Genomic DNA, 25,349 nt, shown 5'->3' on the forward strand with positions numbered 1-25,349 from the left:
TAAGAGATACGACGTTGAAAATCCTTACTCATGTGCTTTATCTTACTTTGTTGCTTAGGAATATTGCCAGGAAATTAAAACATAATATTTAGAGACTGCGCGAAATATGTGGTGTCTACTGAATAATAATGTGTGCTGGTATTAAAAGTGACTTCATTATTTCTGAATAGCTATTATTTTAAAGCCTGTCATAACATTGTGTGTATATATCTTTGTTATAGAAACCTGTAATAGTATAGTCTCATCTTTTAGATCCATTTTGTAATTTTTATTAACAATGGATATGGTTTTGTCTATTATACAGACCGGACCACCGTAGTAGTAACATAGGCAGAACCGGACGAATTAGCGTATACCCGTCCGCCGGATAAAAACAGGCGAAAAAATGCGATAAAATAAAAATAGGTAGATATGTGATAAGAATGTTTCAGAATTTGTATTTATTCGTTTTTAATAACCAAAACGAATACATAGATTCTCATGACAGTTCTCGTATAAAATTTATTTTTAAAATAAAATAATGGATGTTTACGAAGTTCGTGAGAAAATTCAAATTGTAAAATGGTATTTCCACAATAGGTCTTATCGGGATATACAAACAATTTTTCCACAAACTTTTGTAAACAGGCCAATTCCATCTTTGCCTACTATATCAAGAGTTATTAATAATTTTGAAACACATGGGTGCGTGTCCCCACAAAAACACAAAAAGCCTGATGTGTTGATTAATGAAGAACAGGAGTTAAAGCAAGTGTTCATTTGCGCTACCGCGGATCAAAATCCCACGTTTTCAAGTAATGAAATTCCTGAGGTGGTTGCACTGCCCACAATGCCCGTATTGTTCAAGAATATTTGAACAATACTTTTCCCAACCGTTTAATTAGTGGACATAGAACTATTTTGTGTTCTCCCAATGATTTATTTTTGTGGGGTTATGTAAAATCCAAAGTGTATGGTCATAATAGCGCTAATAATCTGGATGAGCTTCAAGTAAAAATACGAGAGGCTTTCCAAACTATTAGCCCTAATATGTTAGCCAATGTCAGACGGGGATTTTACGACCGCATAGGTTTGCCTAGGCTTCTGTCTAGCACAAGAAGGTGGTCTTTTTGAACAGTTGTTATAACTTTTTTTTATTTAGGGTAATATTTTATGTTTTTTGGGTTTAGAGAATTTATTTATTTTTAGTTTTGGCTTCTAAACACACCCAAATAACAAATATTTAAGTATTTTTATTTTAAATGTTAACTTAAGTGAAGGTAAACTGATAATAATAAATACTCGGCATTCCTCGCGTCGTATTCCTAGTCTGTCACGACCGACCCATCCAAGCACAACTGCAACTGCGTACTGCCTGACCAGCCGACTAGCCGCCAGTGAATCCCGAGTACGAACGCAAATCGGGTAAACGTAAATTCGTCCGGCAACTTGCTATGTTACTAGTAGCCTGGTCTTCTCTGTATGAGGGATTTCATTTATTACTTTGTTATACTACATTGCAAGAGATAACATTGGAACAATACGACAATATTTTTATTATATGAAATTAAATATTAGAGCTATTTAATTTTTTAAATTATTTTAAAAATTACGTAAAATACCAATTTCGTGTGTATGTTGTCGAAAACACGAACTAAAGTTCTGATTACAGTTGAGGGTTGGAACCTTTGGTGTTAAACAGCAAAATAAAAACACTAAATCACCACAATATTTTTATTTTTATACACGTGAAATAGAAATTATTTTTGGCAATTTATTTTTTTAAATGCTCCGCTTGTTTTAAGTTTTTTGGTTTTAATTCTTTATGAATAATAATATGGCAGATAAGTTGTTAGTCTTCACGTATTTGTATATTATTTTTATTAATTTTGACGGAAGTTAGAAGCAGCGAAAAAACAATATGCGCTTTCCTGTTGCTAGGAGTTTTTCAACAAGCTTTTTTTAATGTTCCGTTGTAGATCTTAGTATCGAATATTTTTTTTTAAATACACCAATGCTTTCTTGTAACGGTTGTGCAAAAAAATCTTGCACATATTTGCACATTTCTGTGAAAATACTTTTTAGTGTTACAACTAAAAATTGATTTTGTCTCTTTTATCCAACTAATAAATTAATTCTTATAAAGGTGTGTGTAATATTTTTATCGGTTCTCCTTTCTACTTTTTTAGACGAAAATGAACACAACTTCCACGGCCACGGCCAACTCTTCGAAATATTTCAAAGTGCCAATGAAAAGAATATTTACAATAAATATGTTGAGCTTCAGTTCAAAATATCTGAAATGACGGGTATAAGAATTTGCCCAAAGAAAGTAAAGTCAACCTTTCCAGATTCTTTAGTAGTTAAACCAAGATGGGAATCAGCTTAAAGAATTAGAAGTAGATTTGTAAAAAACAATACCTCTTGGCTCAATGTTATAACCCACAAAATTCTAAAAGTTACTGGTTTGTGGAAGTATGCTTTTGAATTAAATAAGACAATAGAAAATTTCATTAATGACTTATATTTAATTAACAATTATTAACAATCAATGTAATTGGCTGTGACAGTCTCGATTATATGAGATTAGATATGCAACTGGAATACTTAAGTGTTTCTGCTTCGGTTGGTTGGGAGAAAGGCCTCACCCTCTTCGCTGCACTCGTCCGCTGGTGGGTAGCGTGATTGTCCGGCTAACGTTGGAGAGCTTGTGAGACTCCACCAGTCTCAGTGCGTGAGCTACTTATGGGGAGGGTCAATTCTCGTATCTTCCTAGAAGATAACAAACAGCAGTATTCTACTCAACACAATTGATAAGTACCCAGTTTTGTGGTGGTGTTCTAAATTACCAATTGAACTGTCTGTTGGTTGCCAATGAAGGTACAATAAAAATAACTTATGATTAAACAACATATTAGTGATTCAAATAAACAATAATCAATATCTAAATCCAGCTACTAATTATTATAGTGAAAATTATAATTAAAATTTAAAAAAGAAAATAGGCAATGACAGTTTAAATTAGTTATAATTGAAAAGATTGTCCAAATTATTTAAAGAATATAAAGAATATAAAGAATATAAAGAATATAAAGAATATAAAGAATATAAAGAATATAAAGAATATAAAGAATATAAAGAATATAAAGAATATAAAGAATATAAAGAATATAAAGAATATAAAGAATATAAAGAATATAAAGAATATAAAGAATATAAAGAATATAAAGAATATAAAGAATATAAAGAATATAAAGAATATAAAGAATATAAAGAATATAAAGAATATAAAGAATATAAAGAATATAAAGAATATAAAGAATATAAAGAATATAAAGAATATAAAGAATATAAATATAGAATTATAAAAAAAATATAAAAGAAAAATATTTTGCTCTCTCTTTCTAGAAAATTCCAGACCACCACAATCACTTCGGTACGACTTGAAAAAAAATATATATTGTTACAGTAAATTATTTGATTTAATTTGTAGACACGTGTAAAAAGAATAAAAAAATATGTAGGATAAAAAAACTAGAAATATATGAAAATTTAAATTAGAACAAAAGTTAATATTAAAAGCGATATTTTAAGATAAATTGAAAAACTAGATAGAAAAATAAAGGTAAATAGGAAGATAGAGATAAGATACGAAAAACGATAAATGCGGCAATTCGACAGATAAAAACAAAAAGAAAAGATATGTCACACCAGGAATAAAGATAATGCATCCGCCAAATAAGATAAAGATAAGGTAAGGTAAATTTGGCAGATACGAGGTAAAGATACGTTCGCTAGAGTGACCCAAAAACAACAAAAAACAAAAATCTATCTGTCGAATGGCCTGCCAATAGACACCACCACTACAGGGTCCAGATAAAACAAGAGTAGCCTTCTGGCAAGCAAGGATTCGTTAAAGGTGACATAAGTCGTATAATATAAATATTATAAAAAAATCCTTACTTACCAGAATCCCTCCTGGTTCGTCTCTGAGAGTACTCCTGCAGTGATTGATTCTATTCATGGCCCCTGAGATTGCTAAATCGAACACCTCTGCGGGTTCCTGTTCGACAGCTTGCGTTTCAGTACATAAATAAGAAAGATAAAAATAATTAGTACTAAATAAAAGTTAAAGGTATTAGAAATTTTTTTACAAAACTACCATACACGTGCTACTAAGATAAGAAGATAAAGAAATGATGATAAAAAAATGAACTGTGAGATAAAAAGATAAAATAGAAAAAGGAATTTAAAGTTACAAGCTAATTAAATAATTAAATCAAATGATTAAATCATATTAGATAGTAAGAAATGTTAAAAAAAATAAAACTAATAAATAATTTCCAAGTCGTACCTCGTGCCGGTGTCTGAAAAAAAAACTAGGTGTTTAAGCAAAGAAGATCGAGATGAGAGAGAGAGATTTTCGGCAAAACAAGTCCCTTTATAGAATTCTCCCATTCATTTAGACATGCGTTAAGTACCAAATGTCAATATAAAAATTTATAATTAATAGTAAAAATAATAAATACGATAAAATTTCCTACATACCTTCAAAAAAAATGTGTGTAACAATTGCATCTTAATTATTTAACACTAAACAAAATATTAATAATAAACTTCGTTTTCATTAAAATAAACAAATTATTATCGGTAACCCATAGGCAACCAGAAAATATATAAAATATTTAAACAATTTAAACTAACAACCATCGCTAGTGATGTGTACCACTATCGAGGTTCCGCAAAAAATCGATAATATATAAAAAAACGGATAAACGATATAAGAGGAAAAATGTAACGAAAATATTTTCGTTACAATGTAAAATTAAGCTTTACAAAGAAACCTGGTAATAAGGGTAGGAAACAAACCGAATTTGAACAATGAAGTGAGCGAACAAAGCGATTTAAAACGACACGTTTGAGAAACAGTGCTTCTTCTCAAGAATTAGCTTATGCAGCCCAGATGCGATATGAAAAGAAGGTGAAACAAGTGGATCTAAATTAATAAAAATTTTAAGCGAAGATCCAGCAAATGCAAAATTATACTGTGACGCATTAAAAGGGAAAGCATCTTCATACCGGAAACTACGTTCAGACGAGCATTCTTTATTCCACTCATACCCTGTATATATTTAGTTTATATTTCATTGTTATTAAAGCTTTGTTAAAACCTGTAATTATATAAGTTAACATGCTAATACTTGCACTTAAATGCTAACTATTCAAGGGAGTATATTTCTTTGAATTTTTAAAACATTTTATAACCGCATATCGCAATTTCTTAAGCTGTCCATAATTTTTGTAATTTTCATGTTATCTACTTTAATTCTTTTGAATAATGTCGCCATCTTAATCACAAAAATGATAGAAATTGCTTTAAAAAATTATTTTTATAAATATAATAAGTTTATTTTTTATTAAAACACATCAATAACTCACCCTGTATACTGTATAGCATAACTGTTAGGTCTATTGTCACGTGTAACAATGTTTTTAGGTCAAACAAGTAAAATATATAACTTTTCACTTAAAGATTTTGTCTTATCTAATTAATGCCACGATTTCGTAAAAATTGACCAGTGTCGTCGAAATTAATATAAATAACAAATAATAACGGACCCAACACAGTGCCTTGTGGTACACCATGCTCAATCCTTCCTGGCTTGCTCTTAATATCTCCCAAATTAACATATTGTGATCTGTTCTTAAGGTAACTTTTTAAAATACTAAGGCTGTTTCCTCGTATTCCATATCTCTCTAATTTGTCTAAACTCTAACTAAACTCTAACTATTAGAGAAAACTTTATTTTTTTTAAACAGATACGTCTACAAAAACCGTTGACGTTCTGTTAAAATGACATAATATCAAGTGAAACTTAAAAATTAACAATTACTACCTGATAGCAATTAGTAATAAGGTAAAACCAAAAAGCCTCAAACTTTCTGTATGATTATTTTGAATTTTTAGGTATGTTATGTTTATTTATGTTATCTTGTTTAAAATCAAAGAAGCGATTGCCATACATTACTCACATCTACAGATGCATAAGGAATACATTTATTTTTATGAGATTGTATTAAAAAAGCCTTTTTTATTTTTCTTTTAGAGGCTATCGCATCTTTAATTATAATTTTGGCGTTATTAAAATTTATTCTGTGTCCTGTGTCCCATGAATGCTGACAAATCTAAGATTTATGAAAATCTCCCTTTCTTAAATAATCTTAATGTTCTTTAATTCGAAAATTTAAGGGTATAGATGTTTCACCAATGTAAAATTTATAACATTCACATGGTATTTTGTATATTACATTGTTTGTTTGTTGTTCTGTATTCATTGGTTTAGCGTGTGATAATATGGATCTAAGAGTATTTTTTGTTTTGAAAGATGTTTGTATGTTATATTGTTTTCCTATCCTTCTTAATTTTTTCCGAAACGCCTCGTATGTACGGAATTGTAAGTTAATAAGTGTATATTGTGTATTTTTATAGTTGTGTCTATGATTTGGGGTTTTTATTTCGTTTAATGTTTTGTCAATAAAATATGGTGGATAGTCGTTTTTTATGAATGTATTTTTTATGTGGTTTATATCTCTTTAGTGAAATGTCGTCTGAACATATTATTTTTGCCCTATCATATAAACTTTTTATAACACCTTTTTTACATTTATACTGTGATTAGAAAAAAAAATAAAAATACTCTTTATATCGTCTTTCAAATTTATTGGAAATAAACTGCCGGTAATCTGAAGACCCAAAATAGAACGTTTATTGTAATTTAATCTGCAACCTGTTCGTAGTTTGTGCAGGGTTATCGTTACACAGGTAGGCTGAAAATGTCGCAAACCCCGACGATGTTGACCCTTTCCTCGAAGCTTGTAGTTTTCCGGCCCTCTAGGGCATTCCCTAATTGATATCGAATTTGCTGCCGAGTTGAGCCACTAGAACCCTTAGTCCTTTTAGGGCATTAATACAAATTATTGGGTATGCGGATAATCCTATTTGTAACCTAAGTTTATCAGAAAATAACTATTGATTTATCGTTGATATTATCGTGTTTGAGTTTTAGTAGTTTATCTTTTACTGTCTTATTTATTTAGTTTTGTATTTAACCTTTTATAGATTGATGGTCGCTGAATCAACCACTTTAATTTAACCAACTAATCAGTCGCGTGAAAGTGTATTATTGCTTAGTTTGTTTGCTATGCTTATTTCTATGCGCGCCTCGGCCTTTTATTTAACCATATTTATATGTTAGCCGAATTGGAATTAGTGGTTGAATATTCGACCAGTGAACATTGGTGACACTGAGTTCGCTGTATATCATATAGGTAATAATTGTCGTATATAATATAGGTAATAATTGTCGTCAAACCAAACCAAACTAAGCTAATAAAAATTTAAAAATATAGAAAAAAAATGAAATCTGAAAATCAATTATTAATATATAGTGTTCCATTACAAAAAACAAAACTTTGATATGTAACTTGTTTTGGGGACACCCTGTACAGGGTGGACCATTTTGGTTGTTTGTATAGGGTATCTAGGAAACCGTGAGAAATATTCAAATTTTGATACTGCTGTCTCGGGTTCTTTTTTTTTAAATTACAATGGCGCAAATGGATCGTGGCTATCTTGATCGGTTTCGAAGCTACAGGGGGATTCTCAAATCTTGTACTTTTTGAAGATGTTCGATAGTTTGTTTATTTCAGCAACCACGAAAAAATAAATAATCCATTCTAAAGGCACTTTTCTGTGTAGAATGCAGTGGCGTAGTCAGACTTTTTTCGAAAAAAATATATACGAACATTATTTTGCCGGCTCTTTGTGCAACTTCTCTCAGTGGCTGCAGACGACGTTGGTAAAGACAGCAGAGCAACAGCTAAATATTTCATTCATTCTTTTTCTTCTGATTTAAGAATAGGCATACTTGATATATTTTCGTTAAATTTTTGCTCAATGTTTTGAATTTTGAAAAGAAATTTCTTGCAAAATTCTAATTTTTCGAATATTCACCATTTTGGGACCGAATATTTCGGAAATTTCTGAAATTTCCTGCAAAATTCGAATGGAAATATTCGCTACCAACATCACTACCAACAGGTATGGTAGGCTATTAAGATCGTCAAAAAAACAGGTTTTTTAAATTTCGCTCAAAATGAGTTCTTTGGGTTATAAATGACCTAAATACAAAATATTTTCATGGTGTCTGTCTGTCTGTCTATCCGTCTGTCCGTCTGTAACACGATAACTCAAAAGCCGCTAAACCGATTTTAACCAAATTTGGCACAAAAGTACTGTGGCACCCGAGAATCTGGCCATTAGTTTTTGGTGGGTCGGAGGGTTTTGGGTTGGTAAGGGGGTATGGGAGGGGGCTAAAAATATTAAAAAATCGTAACTCCAAAATTACAGTAGCTAGCGAAACGCGGTTTTCAATTTAAGATTAGGAATAATATTTGCAACAAAATTTGTAATAACATCATAATCAGTCAAAGACGCAGTTTTTGAGAAAAAATTGGAAAAATTCCTTTACTTTGTAACTAAAAGAACTGCCTACCAACTTTTTATTAACATATTTTAGTATGGGCGGCTATACGTGCCTCCCGGCGCCAATTTTGTTTTCTCAAATACGATTAATGTTAGATATAGAGTGTTTATATCAAAATTCATAAAATTTTCACTTAAAATATCACAAGAGCTTAAATTATTTTCGGAAATTTTTTTGAGGGCACGAATATTTTGAAAATTATCCCGAGTCGAAGACGAGGGATAATTTTCCTAAAATATTCGTGCCCGAAAGAAAATTTCCAGGAATAATTTAAGCTTGCGTGATATTCGGTAAGAAAATTTCACACCTAAATTTGAAAAAAAAAAATATTAATCCAACATGACATTTTAAAATAATTTCAATTTGTTAAGTTGGCCAAGGTATTGATGTTTTTGACATATTATGTGTTTTGTCATTTTTGTTTGCGATTCTGTCATTAAGCTATTACTAGTTTTAAAACGTCTGTACGTAGAGTAAGAAGTGTATAGCAAAATGTCGCGATTTGGAAAAGTAAACCAACAAGTCATTAAAGAAGAAATTGAAAATATAAAACCAGATAAAACCCGAAAATCAAAATCAAGTGTATATCCATCATATTTCGTTAAATAGAAAAATACCAGCTTTAGTTAAATAAAGGCGGCAGAACTATATTTTTTAGAACATGGCAATTTCGAAGAAATTCATATGTAGGTATATCTAACATATTTCCTTAAATAAAAGATATTACCAACCTTAGTTACATCAAATGCTAAAACTCAAATGGGTAATATTTCAATATATAGACATTGTAGTTCATTCACATTATGATTGTAGATCTTATGTTTACCTTTTCAACTGTCAAAAAATTTCCACTAAAGTTTCGTGGCGCCTCGAAAAAATTTCCGGAAATTTTTTCAGTTGCCATGGTAACTAGTCAACATTAAAGCATGTTATTGGTTGAAAAGTAGAGGTGTGAAATTTTCCAAAGAATTTAACTATCTAGTAAAAAATGGGGGCACCCGTTTAAAATGAGAAAGTTGCGGTCAGCTTCCGGTATTTCCGGAAGTGTCGCCATATAAAAAATATTTTTAATCGCTAGATCTCTTTGTGAAACAATGATGTGCAAAAAATCTCTGATATAGATCTTATATAGTAGAATTATTTTCAGAAAGTTCCTCAATATGGCCGACCTAGTTACGAAAATTTTAGTTGGACCTAGTTGGAAAATTTTTTTAATGAAAAATAAGTTGGCGTTAGCGAATTCAGAAAATTGATTACTCTTTGGTTAACAATAACATTTTTCGATTGTCAAGTTGACGTTAAAGTTAGGTTATTAGGTGGTTGTCATAAATCGTAAATAAAAACATAGATTATTGAAATTATTTAATAAAGGTATTTTACCGCAGATCGGAAGAGATTTTACTTAAAGGTATTTTATAAACTTTCTCAGTGAGAATATTAACTCCCCTGTTTCTTATATTTTAGTTAAAGGGACATAAGAACTATAAGAAGTGAATTTTTGTTTTCATCTTTTGACGATATCTGGGAGTTTCTAGAATTATCAAGATTATTGAATAATTATAGTTGTTTAATAAGTGAAATTAATAGAAGACTTGGAATAGGATGATGCCTTTCATGTTATAATTGACAGATCACCCCACTTCTCTTAATTTGCTTTTATTTCAGTACAGTTAATCACAAATTGAATTGTGCAAAAACAGCTATATATTTTCAAACATCTTATTTAAATAGTTCTTTGATATACTGCTAAACTGTATCAACTAGAAAGTATTTAGCAAAAAGTTATAAGGTAATAAATTTCGTAGATATAATTTATGAAAATTTATATGTATAAAAAGATTAGAACACAATCCTCAGAGGGAAAAAGAAATACTCAAAAACTCATTAAATATACTTTATTAAAAATAACAACATACAAACATAAAAACAGTCATCCATGCAAACTGTAATAATCAGAACATTATCCACATTATACCTTTATTAAATTTGTGTTCACACTCCTGTCAGGAAAGCCAGAAATGTTTGTTTAAATATTAACTTATTTTAAATTGCCAGAAACACATCAGAATATGTCACAACCACAACTATAGGTTTGGAATCAGTACTAAATTTTATACCTAGTAAGTAACAAGTATAGGTCAACTATAGTAAAGTAAAGTATAGGATAAAAAAGAATTATTAATATAGAGTCCGAGTATACGATGTCCTTCTGCTTATTTATGAAATGACTTTCCTTTCAAATGTGAGGAATACCAGTAAAATAAAACATAATTTTTGGTTTGGTTTGGTGTTTGATATTCTAACTAAATCTATTACAAACCTTAAGTGCTTTTAGTGAGTAACTATTTTTTATTATTCTTTGTGTATCGCGTAAAGTAAAAAAATATATATTTTAAGAAATATAAAAACAATGCAATAGATATTAAACAGATTCATAAAAACTACTTACAATTATTGTACATATTATATATTTCAAGTGTTAGTCTCTCTCATTGCCAACATTACCTTATTTAGGTCTTCTCTACTAACTCAGCTTTTAAACCTGTTTTAAACTTTCTTTATATTTTGAAACTGGTTTACAACAATCTGTAATGCCCGCGCTGTTTCCTGAAATATAAGTTTTAATCTATTTATTATCATATACATATTACAAACCTGAAAATTAGAGACTTTTTACAAACCTCTAGACTAATTTATTTTCACGAATTTGTGGACAGTCAATGCTTTCTAATACGTTTTTAAGCGTTTTGCACATTTTGAATATCTTCCAGCCTATTCCTCAGTTCTTGATCGGTGAAAAGATTATTTATAAGTATATGATTAGTACTGCAGGCTGCAGGTTAAATAAAAGAACAAAATCAAGTAGAATTTGTAAATAAAAACTCAAAAAATAATGAAAATATTTAGAAAAAGGCACAGTAAACGCTAGACGTCAGTCAGCCAAGTGTCAGAGTTCAATTAGATTTACCACAGATTATCAATTTGAACCTTAGATTTGAACGATTTGAACTACAGTCGATTCCAGTCTAGGGATTTTCGTTCTTTAAGCCTCCCATACTGAAGTCCGCCATATTGGGAAGTTTTAAATAAATACAAGTATAGTTCCCTAGAAACTTTTAATGTACGCTCAAGTTAGGACACCCTGTTTAACTGAACCATCCAGTGTAGCAAAAACTAAAACCCCATTATGGGATAAAGGAAACAGCGAAAGAAAACAAAATCGATATCAATTTCCGGCTTAGAACAAAAGCCTTACCGACTATACGATCCCCGTCTCTCAGTCGAGCTGCCCATTTTCTATAAATTTCTTAAAAGGATTATTCGGTTTCAGTTCCGCCATCGGTCTGGATCCAGTATCAATTAATTGGCGCCTACGACGGTCAGAAAATCACCTTGGAATGTCACTCGCAAGCCTTTCCCAAGTCCATTAACTACTGGAGCAGAGATAATGGAGATATTATACCTCACAGTGAGTATTGGAAGTTATTATAGGTATTTTTCTGAAATTTGATAAGGTCTTCTATGCATCAAAATGCATTTTTTGAAATACAAAAAAATATTTTGTTGTATCTCTTAATTCCCTTCCAGCCGATGCAGATACGATTTCCACAAAACAATCATTGCGAAATAAAATTATTTTAATTTTTTTATGCAAAAACCATGCGTCAGAGAAAAAAAAATGAAGAGGTAAAAACTGTTTAGAAAAGAATGAAGATTTTTAAAATTGTATTTCTTTTAAACCAGTCAGTGGCGTACCATTTTTTCTCCGACAACAAACATTTCAAATTTATGATTTCAGTCTAATAACTACAACCTCGCAAGCTTGTTTATTTATGTCAATGATGACTGGTATTGATAATTTCGATTATAAAATATCTCGAGAACCATTACTCGTAAAGATTTTTTCCAAGAGACATTTTTTACGTAAGAAATGTCGTAAATGTATATTTTTTTTTAGTCAGTAGCTTTATACAGGTACAAACAAAAAGTTATTACTCTTCAAACCAGTTAAAAAATACGTAGGTGGTGCCCTCTACAAGTATGAGTCATATTGACATCAAAATCAAATTTCCCATGTCAAAAAACTCCCAGACACCAATTTTCATCCAAATATATAGATTACTTCATAAATTATTTGAAAAAAATCGAAATCAAAATAAAATTTCTACACCCTGTATCTCCGAAACTAGAAACTGAGTAGTGGCGTCCCTCAAGGCTCAGTTTTTGGGCCACTTCTCTAGAAAGTTTTATATAACAATATATTGAGAACGGAGATGCCAAAGGACGTAACGCTAATTGGATGATTTGCAGACGAACTATTTTACTACAACTACCAAAAACTACAAAACTACCAAACCAAACTATTTTTTAATACACTGATTTCTGGCTTCTAGTATTAACAAAAATATCTACTAAAAACACATTTCCAGTTCCTTTTATTTTTCATTAAAATTTTTATTTCTCTGTTAATTTCTCTTTTTATAAATAATTTTGCCTTGCTTTAGTAATTTCCACCTCATTTGCTTAATGGAAACATGCCTATGCTTTACTCTTTATCTTCCGTATGCGTGGAAAAATTCTCTTTTTTTATAATTACAGTTTTCCAAGTTGGCATTAGCACTCTTTAACGTCAAGAGAGACCAAAGCATTATGATAAAAATAACTAATATACAATTTTTTAATTCTGACCTTTTTAAAATGTTACTAATAACTATAATAAAAATACCGGGTGTGTCTCAAAAGTGGCACACCCCTATAACTCTTTTGTTTTTTTAGATAAAAAAAACGAGATTTGGTATCTTAGTGTATGACATAAATTAGGATTGATTGACGTATTCAGTTGTTTTCTTTCGGTCACTTCCTGTTTCACCGGAAATTACTACAACTTTTGATTTTTAAATGACACCCTATGTATTTATTTACTTTATTCGATAGAAAATGACACTCTGTATAGAATGATATATCATATGTCAACTTTTGACATTTTAGCATATGGTTTATTTGATACTAGCGTGTACCAGCGACTTCGTTCGCGTCGAATTAATCATTTGTAATGGTGATGATAAAGCAAAGCAAGAATTTCCATTAACATAGAAACTGGATAAAATTTTCTCACAATTATGTCAGCATGAGAAAAAACAATATGGCGATATTATTATATAACTTGGTAATATTTGAGGGGTAGTTTCATCTCGTTGGAATTTGACTTTCGAAAAATCCGTTTGCCAAAAATAAGCTTTTTACGTCAAGTAGTTTAAGCAGAATCGTGTTAAGAAATTACCTAACTTTTTGGAACAGACTGTATGATTTTTTAAAAAATTTCAAAATATGTAAAAAAACCAAAATAAATTATGCTTGTCCAAGCGTTTTCCCGAAAGACTAACCGTTTTTTAAATAACAAATATTGTTATATTTGAGGGGCGTTTACTCTCTTGGAATTTGAGATTCGAGAAACCCCTCCTTATCGAACCCCTACACCCCACAGTCAATCCGTTTGCCAAAAAATAGCTTTAAACGTCAAGCAGTTTAAGCAAAATCGTGATTACTCAATGGTCATATTTTAGGGTGTTTCACCCTGTATAAATTTATAAAAAATCTTAAAATATATAAAACAACAAAATAAAATATACGTGTTTGAGAGTTTTTCCGAAAAACTCACCGGTTTTTAAATAAAAAATATTTTAATATTTGAGGGATAGTTCCACCCCCTCATTCGAATTTCGAAAAATCTCTTCTTATTGAACCTCTACACCCTAAAGCCAATCTGTTTTCCAAAAATCAGCTTTTTACGCCAAGCGCTTTAAGCAGGATCGTGATTAATCAATGACCAGATTTTTCGAAACACCCTGTATACATTTTTAAAAAAAATCTTAAAATATGTAAAAAAAACAAAATAAAATATACGTATTTAAGCGTTTTTTCGAAAACTTGACCGTTTTTTAAATAAAAAATATTGTAATATTTGAGGGGTGGTTTCACCCTCTTGGAACTGAAATTTCGAAAAATCCTTTCTTATCGAACCTCTACATCCTAGAATCAACCTGTAATTAAATCAACCTTGTAAATAAAAAATTATTCGTAAAAAAATGCTTTTTCGAAATATGCTAATGAACCAACCTTGTTCCATTTGAAAAAAAACCTGAGATATGATTAAAAATACGATTTGGGCGTCTTAACCTGCCAGGACAAGACAAGAAAAACACTAAACAATCAAATCTTTTTTTTCAAGGCTCCTTGATTAAAAATTGGTGTTTTTAACACAGCCATGGCACTCTAGATTGAAATTTAAAACACGATTTTGTTTTAAGCGAAAATGTCAAAAGTTGGCATATGATATGTCATTCCATTCAGAGTGTCATTTTCTATCAAATAAAGTAAAAATATACCTAGGATGCTATTTAAAAATCAAAAGTTGTAGTAATTTCCGATAAAACAGGAAGTGGCCACAAACAATTGAATACGTCAATCAATCATAATTTATGTCATATAATAATATTGAAAATCTCGTTTTTTTATCTGAAAAAATAAAAAAGTTATAGGGCTGAGCCTACTTTTGAAACGCACCCGGTATAAATAAATAAATAAATGAATGCTTTTTTTCAATAGCGACTGTTAAAATTGCCTTATATCTATCAAAAATAGTAGATAAAATAGTGCTTTAACCGCAAGGGAAGATTAAATATTTATATACTTTAAATTATATACTTTAACGGCGAGGATAGGTTAAAAACTTTATTCTGCAATCCTGTATTAAAAATCTTCAAATTACAAAGAATCATCATTATTATTTGTAGTCATGAAAGCTATGAGCTTACTATATCTACAAAGTTTAGATGTTACTATACTACTACGGAAATTTAAACGGTATAGCTTATCCTTAACCTTAAAATATCAATGTCTTCATTGACCAGTGTTGTACTTTTTAGCATTGAATAATACGACCAGTGCCTTCTATTAAAAGATCAGCCTGGGGCGGACTTTTGTTTACTTCATCAGCTGTACATACTTAGATATTGGGTTAGATTCCGTTTCATATTTTGTCGGTTGATTTTTGGTTTTAACTCTTTGATTTTTGGTATTATTTATTATTGTAGTGCAAAAAACTAATTATTTTGGTGTTTAAGTGACATAAACTACTACTAGATATATGGTCACTCTCGGTTTCGCATAAAAAAATAGAAAATTGAAAAATTACACGTTGTGTAAGTGATTTAACCTAAAAGTGCCCATACATTTTTTACTTATCGTGATTTTTGTGTGTGTTTTTTAAGACTCTAACAATTCATCAACAAAGCTTAAATGGAGTGTGTTTTTGGTGCTATGCGTCATCTTTGTTGTGTTGCTGGTGGAAAGGATAGTTATACTAGGCAGCCTAAAGTGTCCGGAAGAGCAAGAAAAGTGGGTACGAGTTATAAATCAAGAGAATTCTATTGAAAATATCTTTAATAAATTTAAAAATAATATTCTCCCATGATGGTATTAATGAAAACTGGACAATTATGTTTATTTTATTCATATTGTGGAATCTCCATTCCAAGTGTTGTTGGTTCAGCTTCGATAGATTCAAACACGTAAGTAGGTATTATGATCTAGGGAAAAATAAAGAATATGTATATTAAAGATCATGAAAAACATTATTATTTTGAGTTCAAATTTTAAAAAAGATTTGTGTAAAGACAAGACTGATACAGTTTAAAAGAAGAATGTGTTTTTGTTTGATAATATATAATGTATGTCAAGCATAACATATATTTGTTCAGTATTTTTTAATTAATAGTGTTGATTATTTATAATAACAAATTAATATCAAATATTTAAGTTATGGCTGAATACAATATGAATAAAATAACAATAAAATTGGTATATTTGCATAATACAAAATTAAGTTTTAAGAATAAAGGTATTACTAAAAATACTAAGAAATTCATATTTCTTTGTTTTAATTGGTCTAATGTTATTTACATTTTACGTAAGAATTATACCGTATCATCGAAAAAAATCGGCGTCTAGTTGGCTTGGAAATGAACATCGATGACATTCTCTAAATAACTGTACACATAAAATAATTAACTAGAATTTTACAATCTTGGAAAATTTGATATTCTTGAACCTTGTTTCTAAATATTCTAAAAGAAACAACCAGACTGGTTTAACGAAAATCAACCTCATATGCAGACCTTCTTGGAACAAAAGCATAGAGCACATCAAGCAGTAACTGCAAATCCACACAATCCAAAACTGGTAGACAACTTTAAAGCAGCCAACAATACGCTTCGAAGAAATCTGCGCCAATTAAAGGATGATTGGTGGTCACAAAAGGCTACTCAGATGCAAGAGTACGCCACGCATCACGATTATGGTAAGTGTTTTGAGGCTGTAAAAGAAGAATACGGCCCAACCAAGAAGGTAAGCTGCCCAATTATGGCACAAAATGGCGAACTTCTAAAAGAGGAAGAGCAAATTAGAAACCGCTGGAAAGAGCATTACAGTCATATCCTTAACCAAGAAAACAACCCCAATATAGAAGCACTAAACACAATACCTCAGTATAACAGCCTCTATGTATTAGATACTCCAATAACATAACAGGAAATAATGGCATCCATAAAACAGCTTAAAAACAACAAATCAGCTGGCTGTGACGCGATCCCGGCGGAAATCTATAAGTTTGTAAAGAACTTATTGGTCATCTTCAGGCTCTCCTCGATGTCATATGGGAAAGCGGAGAGGTACCTTAGGACTTTTGCAACGCGAATATAGTGAATATGTTTAAGAACAAAGGAAGTGCATCAAACTGTGGAAATTACCTAGGAATTTCACTATTGGCTATCGGAGGAAAAATTAAAATTATGTCAAATTGCCTTCACCCACATATAGAAAAAATCCTTCCAGAATCGCAAATCCAACCGTGGCACCGTCGACTCTATATTTTCCATCCGCCAACTACAGGAAGAAGTAAAAGAGCAACAGTCTAAACTTTATGTTGGATTCATCGATCTAACAAAAGCCTTCGACTCTGTGAACAGAGATGCACTTTGGGCAATTATCAAAAAGTTCGGAGTACCCAACAAATTTTTTACAGTGTGTAAAAGCTGAATAACAACAACCAGTCAAGAATGTCACATCATGGATCACTGACCGATCCCTTCCTGACAAATACAGGAGTTAGGCAGGGATGTGTCTTAGCGCCTCTCCTATTCGACATATTCAGGCAGCGCTCTCCATTATAGTAGACAGCAAACTGCAGGAGAGAGGATTGGGCATTAGATACAGATAAGACGGCTGTCTGTTTAACATAAAAAGACTGAGGGCAAAAACACGTACAAAATTCATCACAGAACTTCAATACGCTGTTGACTGCGCTCTAGTTGCAAACACGTTACAACAATTACAAGAAATGTTGAACACATATACCTGGGCATACGAGGCTTTGGGCCTGAAGCTAAATATCAACAAAACCAAAATCATGTGCACTTCCCCGGAAGATCATAACAATGCTATAAAAATCGGAGAAGAACTATTGGAATATGTAACAGAATTTAATTACCTCGGCAGTTTGATTTCGGATAAGGTCAATATCGACTCTGAAATTCAGCACAGGATTAGCAGCGCCTAAAGAGCATTCTGGAAATTAAAAGACAGGCTTTTCTACAACCATGACTTGAGTACAAAAACGAAACTGGCAGTGTACCTGGCAATTATAATCTCTACCATGTTATATGGGAGCGAAACCTGGCTGCCGTACCGCCGACACATGAAGGCATTAAACAAGTTGTGAACACAAACAGAAACGCCTTAGACAACTCTTAAGAATCCGGTGGTTCTATCATGTCTCAAACGTATCGGTCCTTAAAAAACTTAACTGCGAGAGTATTGAAGTCATGGTTACAAAATCCCGCTTAAGATGGTCTGGTCACGTATGCAGAATGCAAGAAAACCGCATACCAAAATCTCTGCTCTACGGTGAGCTTGTAGACGGTAAGAGGAGGCCGGGTGGACAACTCAACTCAAGAGGTACAAGGACATTTTCCACGAAAACTTAAAGGGGATTAACACGCAGAATCATTGGGAAGAAGCAGTTCACAATAGAACTCAATGGAGAAGAATTGTATACTCAGTTAACAGCGACAACCAAAAAGTAAAGAGGCAACAAAGCAATGAGATTTTTGAATGTCCGGAGTGCGGTAGGCAAAAAACATCACGTATCGGGCTTTTCAGTCACAGAAAAGCTCATGAAAGAAAACGTCTTGCGTGACCATCTTTTGATGCGTGTCGAATACTCGTCAGCGAGTAATGGCAGTATGTATGTATGTATGTAGTCCTCTAGCAACTTTTAATGCGCGTTCGGTCTGGGACATTCTGTATATTCGGCTGTTGTTATTTTAACCTCAGCTATTTTATTATTTTTAGTTTATAAAAATAAAAACTACCCTAACTTTAGCGAAAAGTTCTGAATAAGTACGGCTGACACCTTTTTATTGTTACAACTTCATCTCTAGCCTTAATGTATTTTTTAGTAGATATTTAACAGCCACGTCGTAAAGCTGAAAGCTCACTTTTATTGGGACATCAGACGAAGATACTAAAAAATAATGTTTGTTAAAGATAAAATATTTCCGTGTACTGTCCTTATCGATTCCTTTTAAGTTTTTTTCTGTTAAGCTCCACCTGGTGGAAGTTTAATAAACTACATCTAGAAGGAGTCGTAAAGTTCTGTAGACACGTTTCGGTTTTAAGCGTCTTCAGACAACCTCCTACTTAATATTGTATTTAATGGGCAAAAAGGAGGAAGTATTCTATAGTAAAAGTCCTCTGTCTGTAGTAATCTTGTAAATATTTTAATACATTTTGATTTATACACAGTTACAGGAGAACTTTATACGTAAATTTCGTTTATTTGACATCTGGTAAAAAGCAATAAAAATAGAAATAAAAAAAACCAAGAAAAAATAATAGATCAATTTTTGCTTTACAGGGTGTTTTATTTTCTTGCGTTTTACAAAGTTTACAGGGCGGTTATCACACCACATTGCTATTTTTTTATTAAACTAAAGATCCCTAAGGAGTAAGATTCCTATAATACAGGGAAATTTGAAACTGTGTCCCTTATGCCGGGTCCAGACTAAGGCGACAGAAAGTGAACACGATTTTGAGACAAAAACAAGACAAACCCGCGACAAAAATGGGAAATTCAGAGAAGAATGAAAATGAATCAAGACAAATTTGAGACAAACTATCTGTACACAGTGGCGGCTCGTGAGTATATAGGAAGGTGAGGCTATATGAGGTTAATGTTCTTCTTATAGTGCCATACTCTATATAGAGTAGGGATCAGCAAGACAAGAAATCTTGTCTTGACAAGCAATTTCTTGTCTTGTCTTGAAATATTTTCAAGAATTAAAAAAAAATCTTGTCTTGACCATTTCTTGAGAGGTGATTTCTTGTCTTGATTCAAGAAATCTTGAAATTTCTTGATATCTTGACAAAAGGGAAACCCCCGTTTAAAATTCGTTTATTAAAGGGGAACCCCCTGTTTAAAAGTCGCGGTGAGATTGGTTAATGTGATGTTTATGATTTATGCGTAAAATCGAGGGTTAGGCATCTAATTTTCAAAATTTTCAAAAACTTTGGGCTCATTATACTACAGTAGCCAAAATCAGCAGATTTACATAATTTTGTTAATTATTATTATTATTATCTAACCTATCTAACCTAACCTAAAACGAGTGATTGTGATGGTTTGTTGACCAGCAAATCTGAGCCATTCGTAATTGAATCTGGTTCAGAATACCTACCTACACCTCAGACACCTGGACGTAGAAGTTTAATTAGTAACTTTGACAGTGTAGTGACGGTGATAATACTACTACAGATAAAACAGTCAAAACAACAATGATAAAAGCTACTCTACTTCAGTGGCGTACATTAAAAATGTATTTTTTTTTATTTTAAAAGTTTTACGTTAATTCAAAAAGGCTGTATGCCACTGAAGTATACCCACTTTGTAAAGTAAATGAATATTTCTTTTTTATTTTATATTTTCAAGAAATTTTAAGATTTTCTTGATTTCTTATCAAGCAAGTTGCTGGACGAATTTACGCTTACCCGATTTGCGTTCGTACTCGAGATTCATGCCGGCTATTCGGCTGGTCAGGCAGTACGCAGTTGCAGTTGTGCTTGGACGGGTCGGTCGTGACAGACTAGGAATACGACTCGAGGAGTGCCGAGTATTTATTATTTTTATTTTAAGTGTTTACCTTCACTTAAGGTAACATTTAAAATGAAAATATTTATTATTTGAGTGTGTTTACAAGCCAAAACTAAAAATAAATAAATACTCTAAACCCAAAAAAAAACTAAATTATTACTCTAAATAGATAAAAAAGTTATAACAAGTGTTCAAACAGACCACCTTCTTGTGCTAGACAGAAGTCTAGGCGGTCGTAAAATCCTCGTCTGACATTGGCTAACATATTAGGGCTAATAGTTTGGAAAGCCTCTCGTATTTTTACTTGAAGCTCATTTAGATTATTAGCCCTATTATGACCATACACTTTGGATTTTACATAACCTCACAAAAATAAATCATTGGGAGAAAGATTTGGTGATCTAGCGGGCCACAAAATAGTTCCATATCCACTAATTAAACGGTTGGGAAAAGTATTGTTCAAATATTCTTGAGCAATACGGGCATTGTGGGCAGGGCAACCACCTTAGCAATTTGATTACTTGAAAACGTGGGCTTTTGATCCGCGGTAGCACAAATGAACACTTGCTTTAACTCCTGTTCTTCATTAATCAACACATCAGGCTTTTTGTGTTTTTGTGGGAGCACGCATCCCACTTTTTTTTTTATCATACGGTACTAATGTCGTATATTAGCAGTACCAGTACTCCACAGTACTAACTTTGTCTGATTTCATTAGTTTCCTACTTTTGGCAACGCACGACATCCACACTGCGCCGACAATTTTACGTAAAATAAACCACAAAACAGAGACTCTTTAAACCAGGCTTTATACTTACCGACTCGAGACGGGACATTCAAAAGTCTCCGAATTTGGAAACAAAACAAAAATGAGACCAAAATGTCGCAGAAATGTATTGGATTTGTCTCAAACTTTGTCGTAAAACATGAATGTTTCTGCCTCTTGTCGCTGTTTTGTCTGCTTGGTCTGGACCCCGTTTTAGATTTTTAGGATGTAAATACTAAGTTGATATGTATTGTAGTATATTAAAAATTAATCTAATGTTTCAGGTTCAAAATATGTTCCTGAAATTATAGGTGATAATTACAAAGTCCACATGAAACTGACCATCAACTATTTAGCCCCTGAAGATTATGGCATTTACAAATGTATATCAAAAAACTCTTTGGGGGACATGGAAGGTTCTGTCAACGTGTACAGTAAGTATTTTTCTTTATTTTATTAAAGTATTCGAAAAAATACATATGTCACTTTCTAAATTAAATCACTAACAATCAAATTTAATTTACACTCACCACCGACACGCAAAACGGGCACTTGAAAATTTTCATGTATTTTAAAATTTTTTATTTTTTTAATTATTGTATAAATGAATTATATATTTCACTAGAAGATCTTAAATTTCCAGATATCACTGCCGTAATTGAGCACTGGTTAAATTTTGATGAGCCTGTGTTTGTTAAAAATTATACCACAGTGGCCAGATTTAATAGAACAAATTTTTCTCATGGAGGTACTATGATAATGTCTTTAAACAACGACTTTTCCGAGGTAACTAGGTACAATGATTTGTTATCTGAAAAAGTATTCGAATTTTTAATTGTCCACCATAATGCTTATGACCTTAACATTATTTGTATTTATACTGACTCTGACATGCAATTATTCTGTCATAATCTACTAAACTTGCTTGAGTCCCTGCCCTTAAAAAGCAAATTAATTTTGTGTGGTGATCTTAATATTGACTTTCTTAGTGTATGTGCTGCTCAGGAGTTTCTTCACTCCATTTTTGATTCTTTTGGAATAGCCATGCATGTTGGTTCACCTACCAGAATATCCAAAGCCCGTTCTAGTATTATAGACTGTGTTGTGTCATCTTTTGATCCTAACTCCATCGCCTGTAACGTCTTTAGCTAGGGTCTCTCTGATCATGAAGCAGTTTTAACTGAATTTTCGATGAAGTCTAAAAGCAAAAATGCCCCTCGTAAATTATTCCGTATTTTTTCAGAAAAGAAGGCTCAAAAGTTCAGCCACTTATGTAAAACAACCAACTGGGATACTCGCTCTTATGATGTCGACACCTAATTTTCTATTTTCGTAAAAACATTAACCAGTCTAGCGTTCAAATCCTTTCCTCTTAGGCCTATCAAAAATAAGCATAATAAACCTTGGACCACTAAAGGTCTACGTATATCTTCTAAAAAAATGCGTTCATTATCTCACTTAAAATTCTCAGACAACTTTAATAAACATGTCGTTCCAATATGGTATTTTTCCAAAATGTCTTAAGACGGCAAAAATCATTCCTCTGCATAAAGGAGGAGACAAAGATTCCAACGCTATCTAAGATCATAGAAAGGTTGGTTAAAAGAAGGCTGGTATCTTTTCTGTTTAAGTACAAAATACTTACTGAATATCAATTTGGATTTCTAAGCAACAAGTCCGCAAATGACGCTATGTTCTCCCTCCTTAATAAAGTTTACTCCAGCCTAAATAACAATCATTCTACAGCAACTATTATCTGTGATTTTTCTAAGGCGTTCGACTGTGTAAATCATAAGATCCTAATTAATAAACTGGAGCACTATGGGTTCAGGGGAACATCTCTCGAATGGTTTAAGTCGTATCTGAGCAACAAAAGTCAACTTGTAAGGGTGGATACCACGTTGTCTTCTAGCAAGCCAATAGAATGTGGAGAACCACAAGGCTCAGTACTAGGCCCTATTTTGTTTCTTCTTTTTATTAACGACATTGCTAACATAAACATCAGTGGCAAAATATGTCTTTTTGCGGACGACACTAGCTTCACTTGGAGCAACAAGAACGTCACGGCACTTCATAGGATTATATCAAATGACTTAATCACTATTAAATCTTGGTGCGACTCGAACCTCCTGAGTCTCAACATTTCTAAAACTAAAGCTTTGTCGTATAAAAACTCGCTGGAGCCTTTTGTACTTAACAACACCTCCATTGACGTCGTAAAATCTGTAAAATTCTTAGGGCTTGTTGTAGACAATTCTCTGAAATAGAACATACATATCGAAGCTTTGTTGAAAAAATTGAGCTCTGCCTGTTTTGCATTAAGATCTGTTTCTAAGGAGCTTAACTTGTCAGAGTGGCTAGAACTGTTTATTATGCATTTTTTGAGTCGCACCTCAGGTATGCCCTTCCATTCTGGGGTACGTGTTGTGCGACTCAATTTGACTGCATTTTCAAGCTCTGGAAGAGAGCTGTTCGATATTCACTGGGAATAACCGAGACACAATCACCTGTCATTTGAAATCAAATCCATAACATCATTTTCTTCATTTCGCAAAGCATTGAACTCTTATTTACTAGACAAGGCTTTTTCTACGCTGTAAATGAATTATATTTTGAAAATCGAATCTTGATCTTGTAAACACTGGTCTAATGTTTGTTATTGCTATATTTACTAATGACATCGAAATAAATTTATTTAGAGGTCATTGATATTTACTATAAACTAACTAAATATTTTTGAATATTATTTTTATTTTTGTTCTTTTTGTATTGTAAACATTTATAAATGTTTATTTTAAACAATAAGACCGACAATATTATTTGTATAATGTTTTGTATTATCTTTTGTTTGTTTGTTTGTGTACCTTGTTTGTTTACTTTGTTTGTTTAGTTTACCTTTGTCTACAAATTGAAAAATTTTTTGACAATAAAGGCATTTGTTTAAAGTTTGGTGTTTCTAGTGGACTGATTTTGATGATTTTTAAACAATTTGTAGTTAAATTATTTTACTTTTTAGTAACCTCCTTCTGGAGGAATTTGAAAATAATTTTAGGATTTTGAAAATCATCGAGGTGCATCTTTTCTCGATAGTTTATTTTTTTGGTTCGTCTCAATAGGTTTGTTTTTATTTTTGGGAGAAATTCGCTTTTGAAGAAGACACTAACATTTTTTCGTAATTTTTATATTAAAACCATGCCTTTGCTTCTAGTCCCCGTTAACAGACCTAGTAAGCGATCTTAGCGTGCTATCTTTTTTAATCAGGATATAAAATTATAAGAAAGGGTTAAAAACATGCTCCCCAACTATTGTTAATTTCTCTATAGGTTAAAATAATAAATATGCTTTTAAAACATTTTAACAATATGCATTTTTCTTATTTCAGAAATACCCCATCCTAACGTGGCAGTATCAACCAAAATGAAAAGTAAGAATGACTTTTGCTTTGCATGACTTTTATAGTCTTTAAGTAATATTATTATAGGGTATGGGTAACTATTAAACTTTTTCTTTTCGTTCAGTTATTGTCTATAAATTTATAAGTCTTGTATACGTATGTATTAGGGTGTCCGTTATTTACCAAGTTGATTATTTCTCTCACGACGCCCTCTAAATTTTTAGTTTATTGTCTCAAAAATAACAGACCATTGTAAACTCTTAATATTCACAATAAACCTTGCCCCAAAGACAATTCATTTCCCATTAATTACATAGGAATTTGCCATTTTTTGCAAATATTTTTCCCTCGATCTTGTTTTCTCGCAGCCATAAAAATCATATAATCTTCTATAGATTTGAACGCGCTACAAAAAAGGTCTCTTACAATTTTTCGATCTTCAAACGTTATTCACGG

The 25,349-nt window shown here is 31.8% G+C and overlaps 1 protein-coding gene across 1 annotated transcript in view; it reads left to right on the forward strand.

The window, feature by feature from the left end:
• LOC115877436 (neurotrimin-like) overlaps window positions 1–25,349 on the forward strand; it is a 211,076-nt gene that overhangs the window by 169,657 nt on the left and 16,070 nt on the right. Inside the window, exons 6-8 of the mRNA XM_030893590.1 lie at window positions 11,857–11,994; window positions 21,784–21,933; window positions 24,882–24,923. Coding sequence (XP_030749450.1) covers window positions 11,857–11,994; window positions 21,784–21,933; window positions 24,882–24,923 — 330 coding nt within the window. The remainder of the gene's footprint in view (window positions 1–11,856; window positions 11,995–21,783; window positions 21,934–24,881; window positions 24,924–25,349) is intronic.

This window comes from Sitophilus oryzae, unplaced genomic scaffold, assembly GCF_002938485.1.
Source record: "Sitophilus oryzae breed Bouriz unplaced genomic scaffold, Soryzae_2.0 scaffold_1492_pilon_pilon, whole genome shotgun sequence".
NCBI lineage: Eukaryota > Metazoa > Arthropoda > Insecta > Coleoptera > Curculionidae > Sitophilus > Sitophilus oryzae.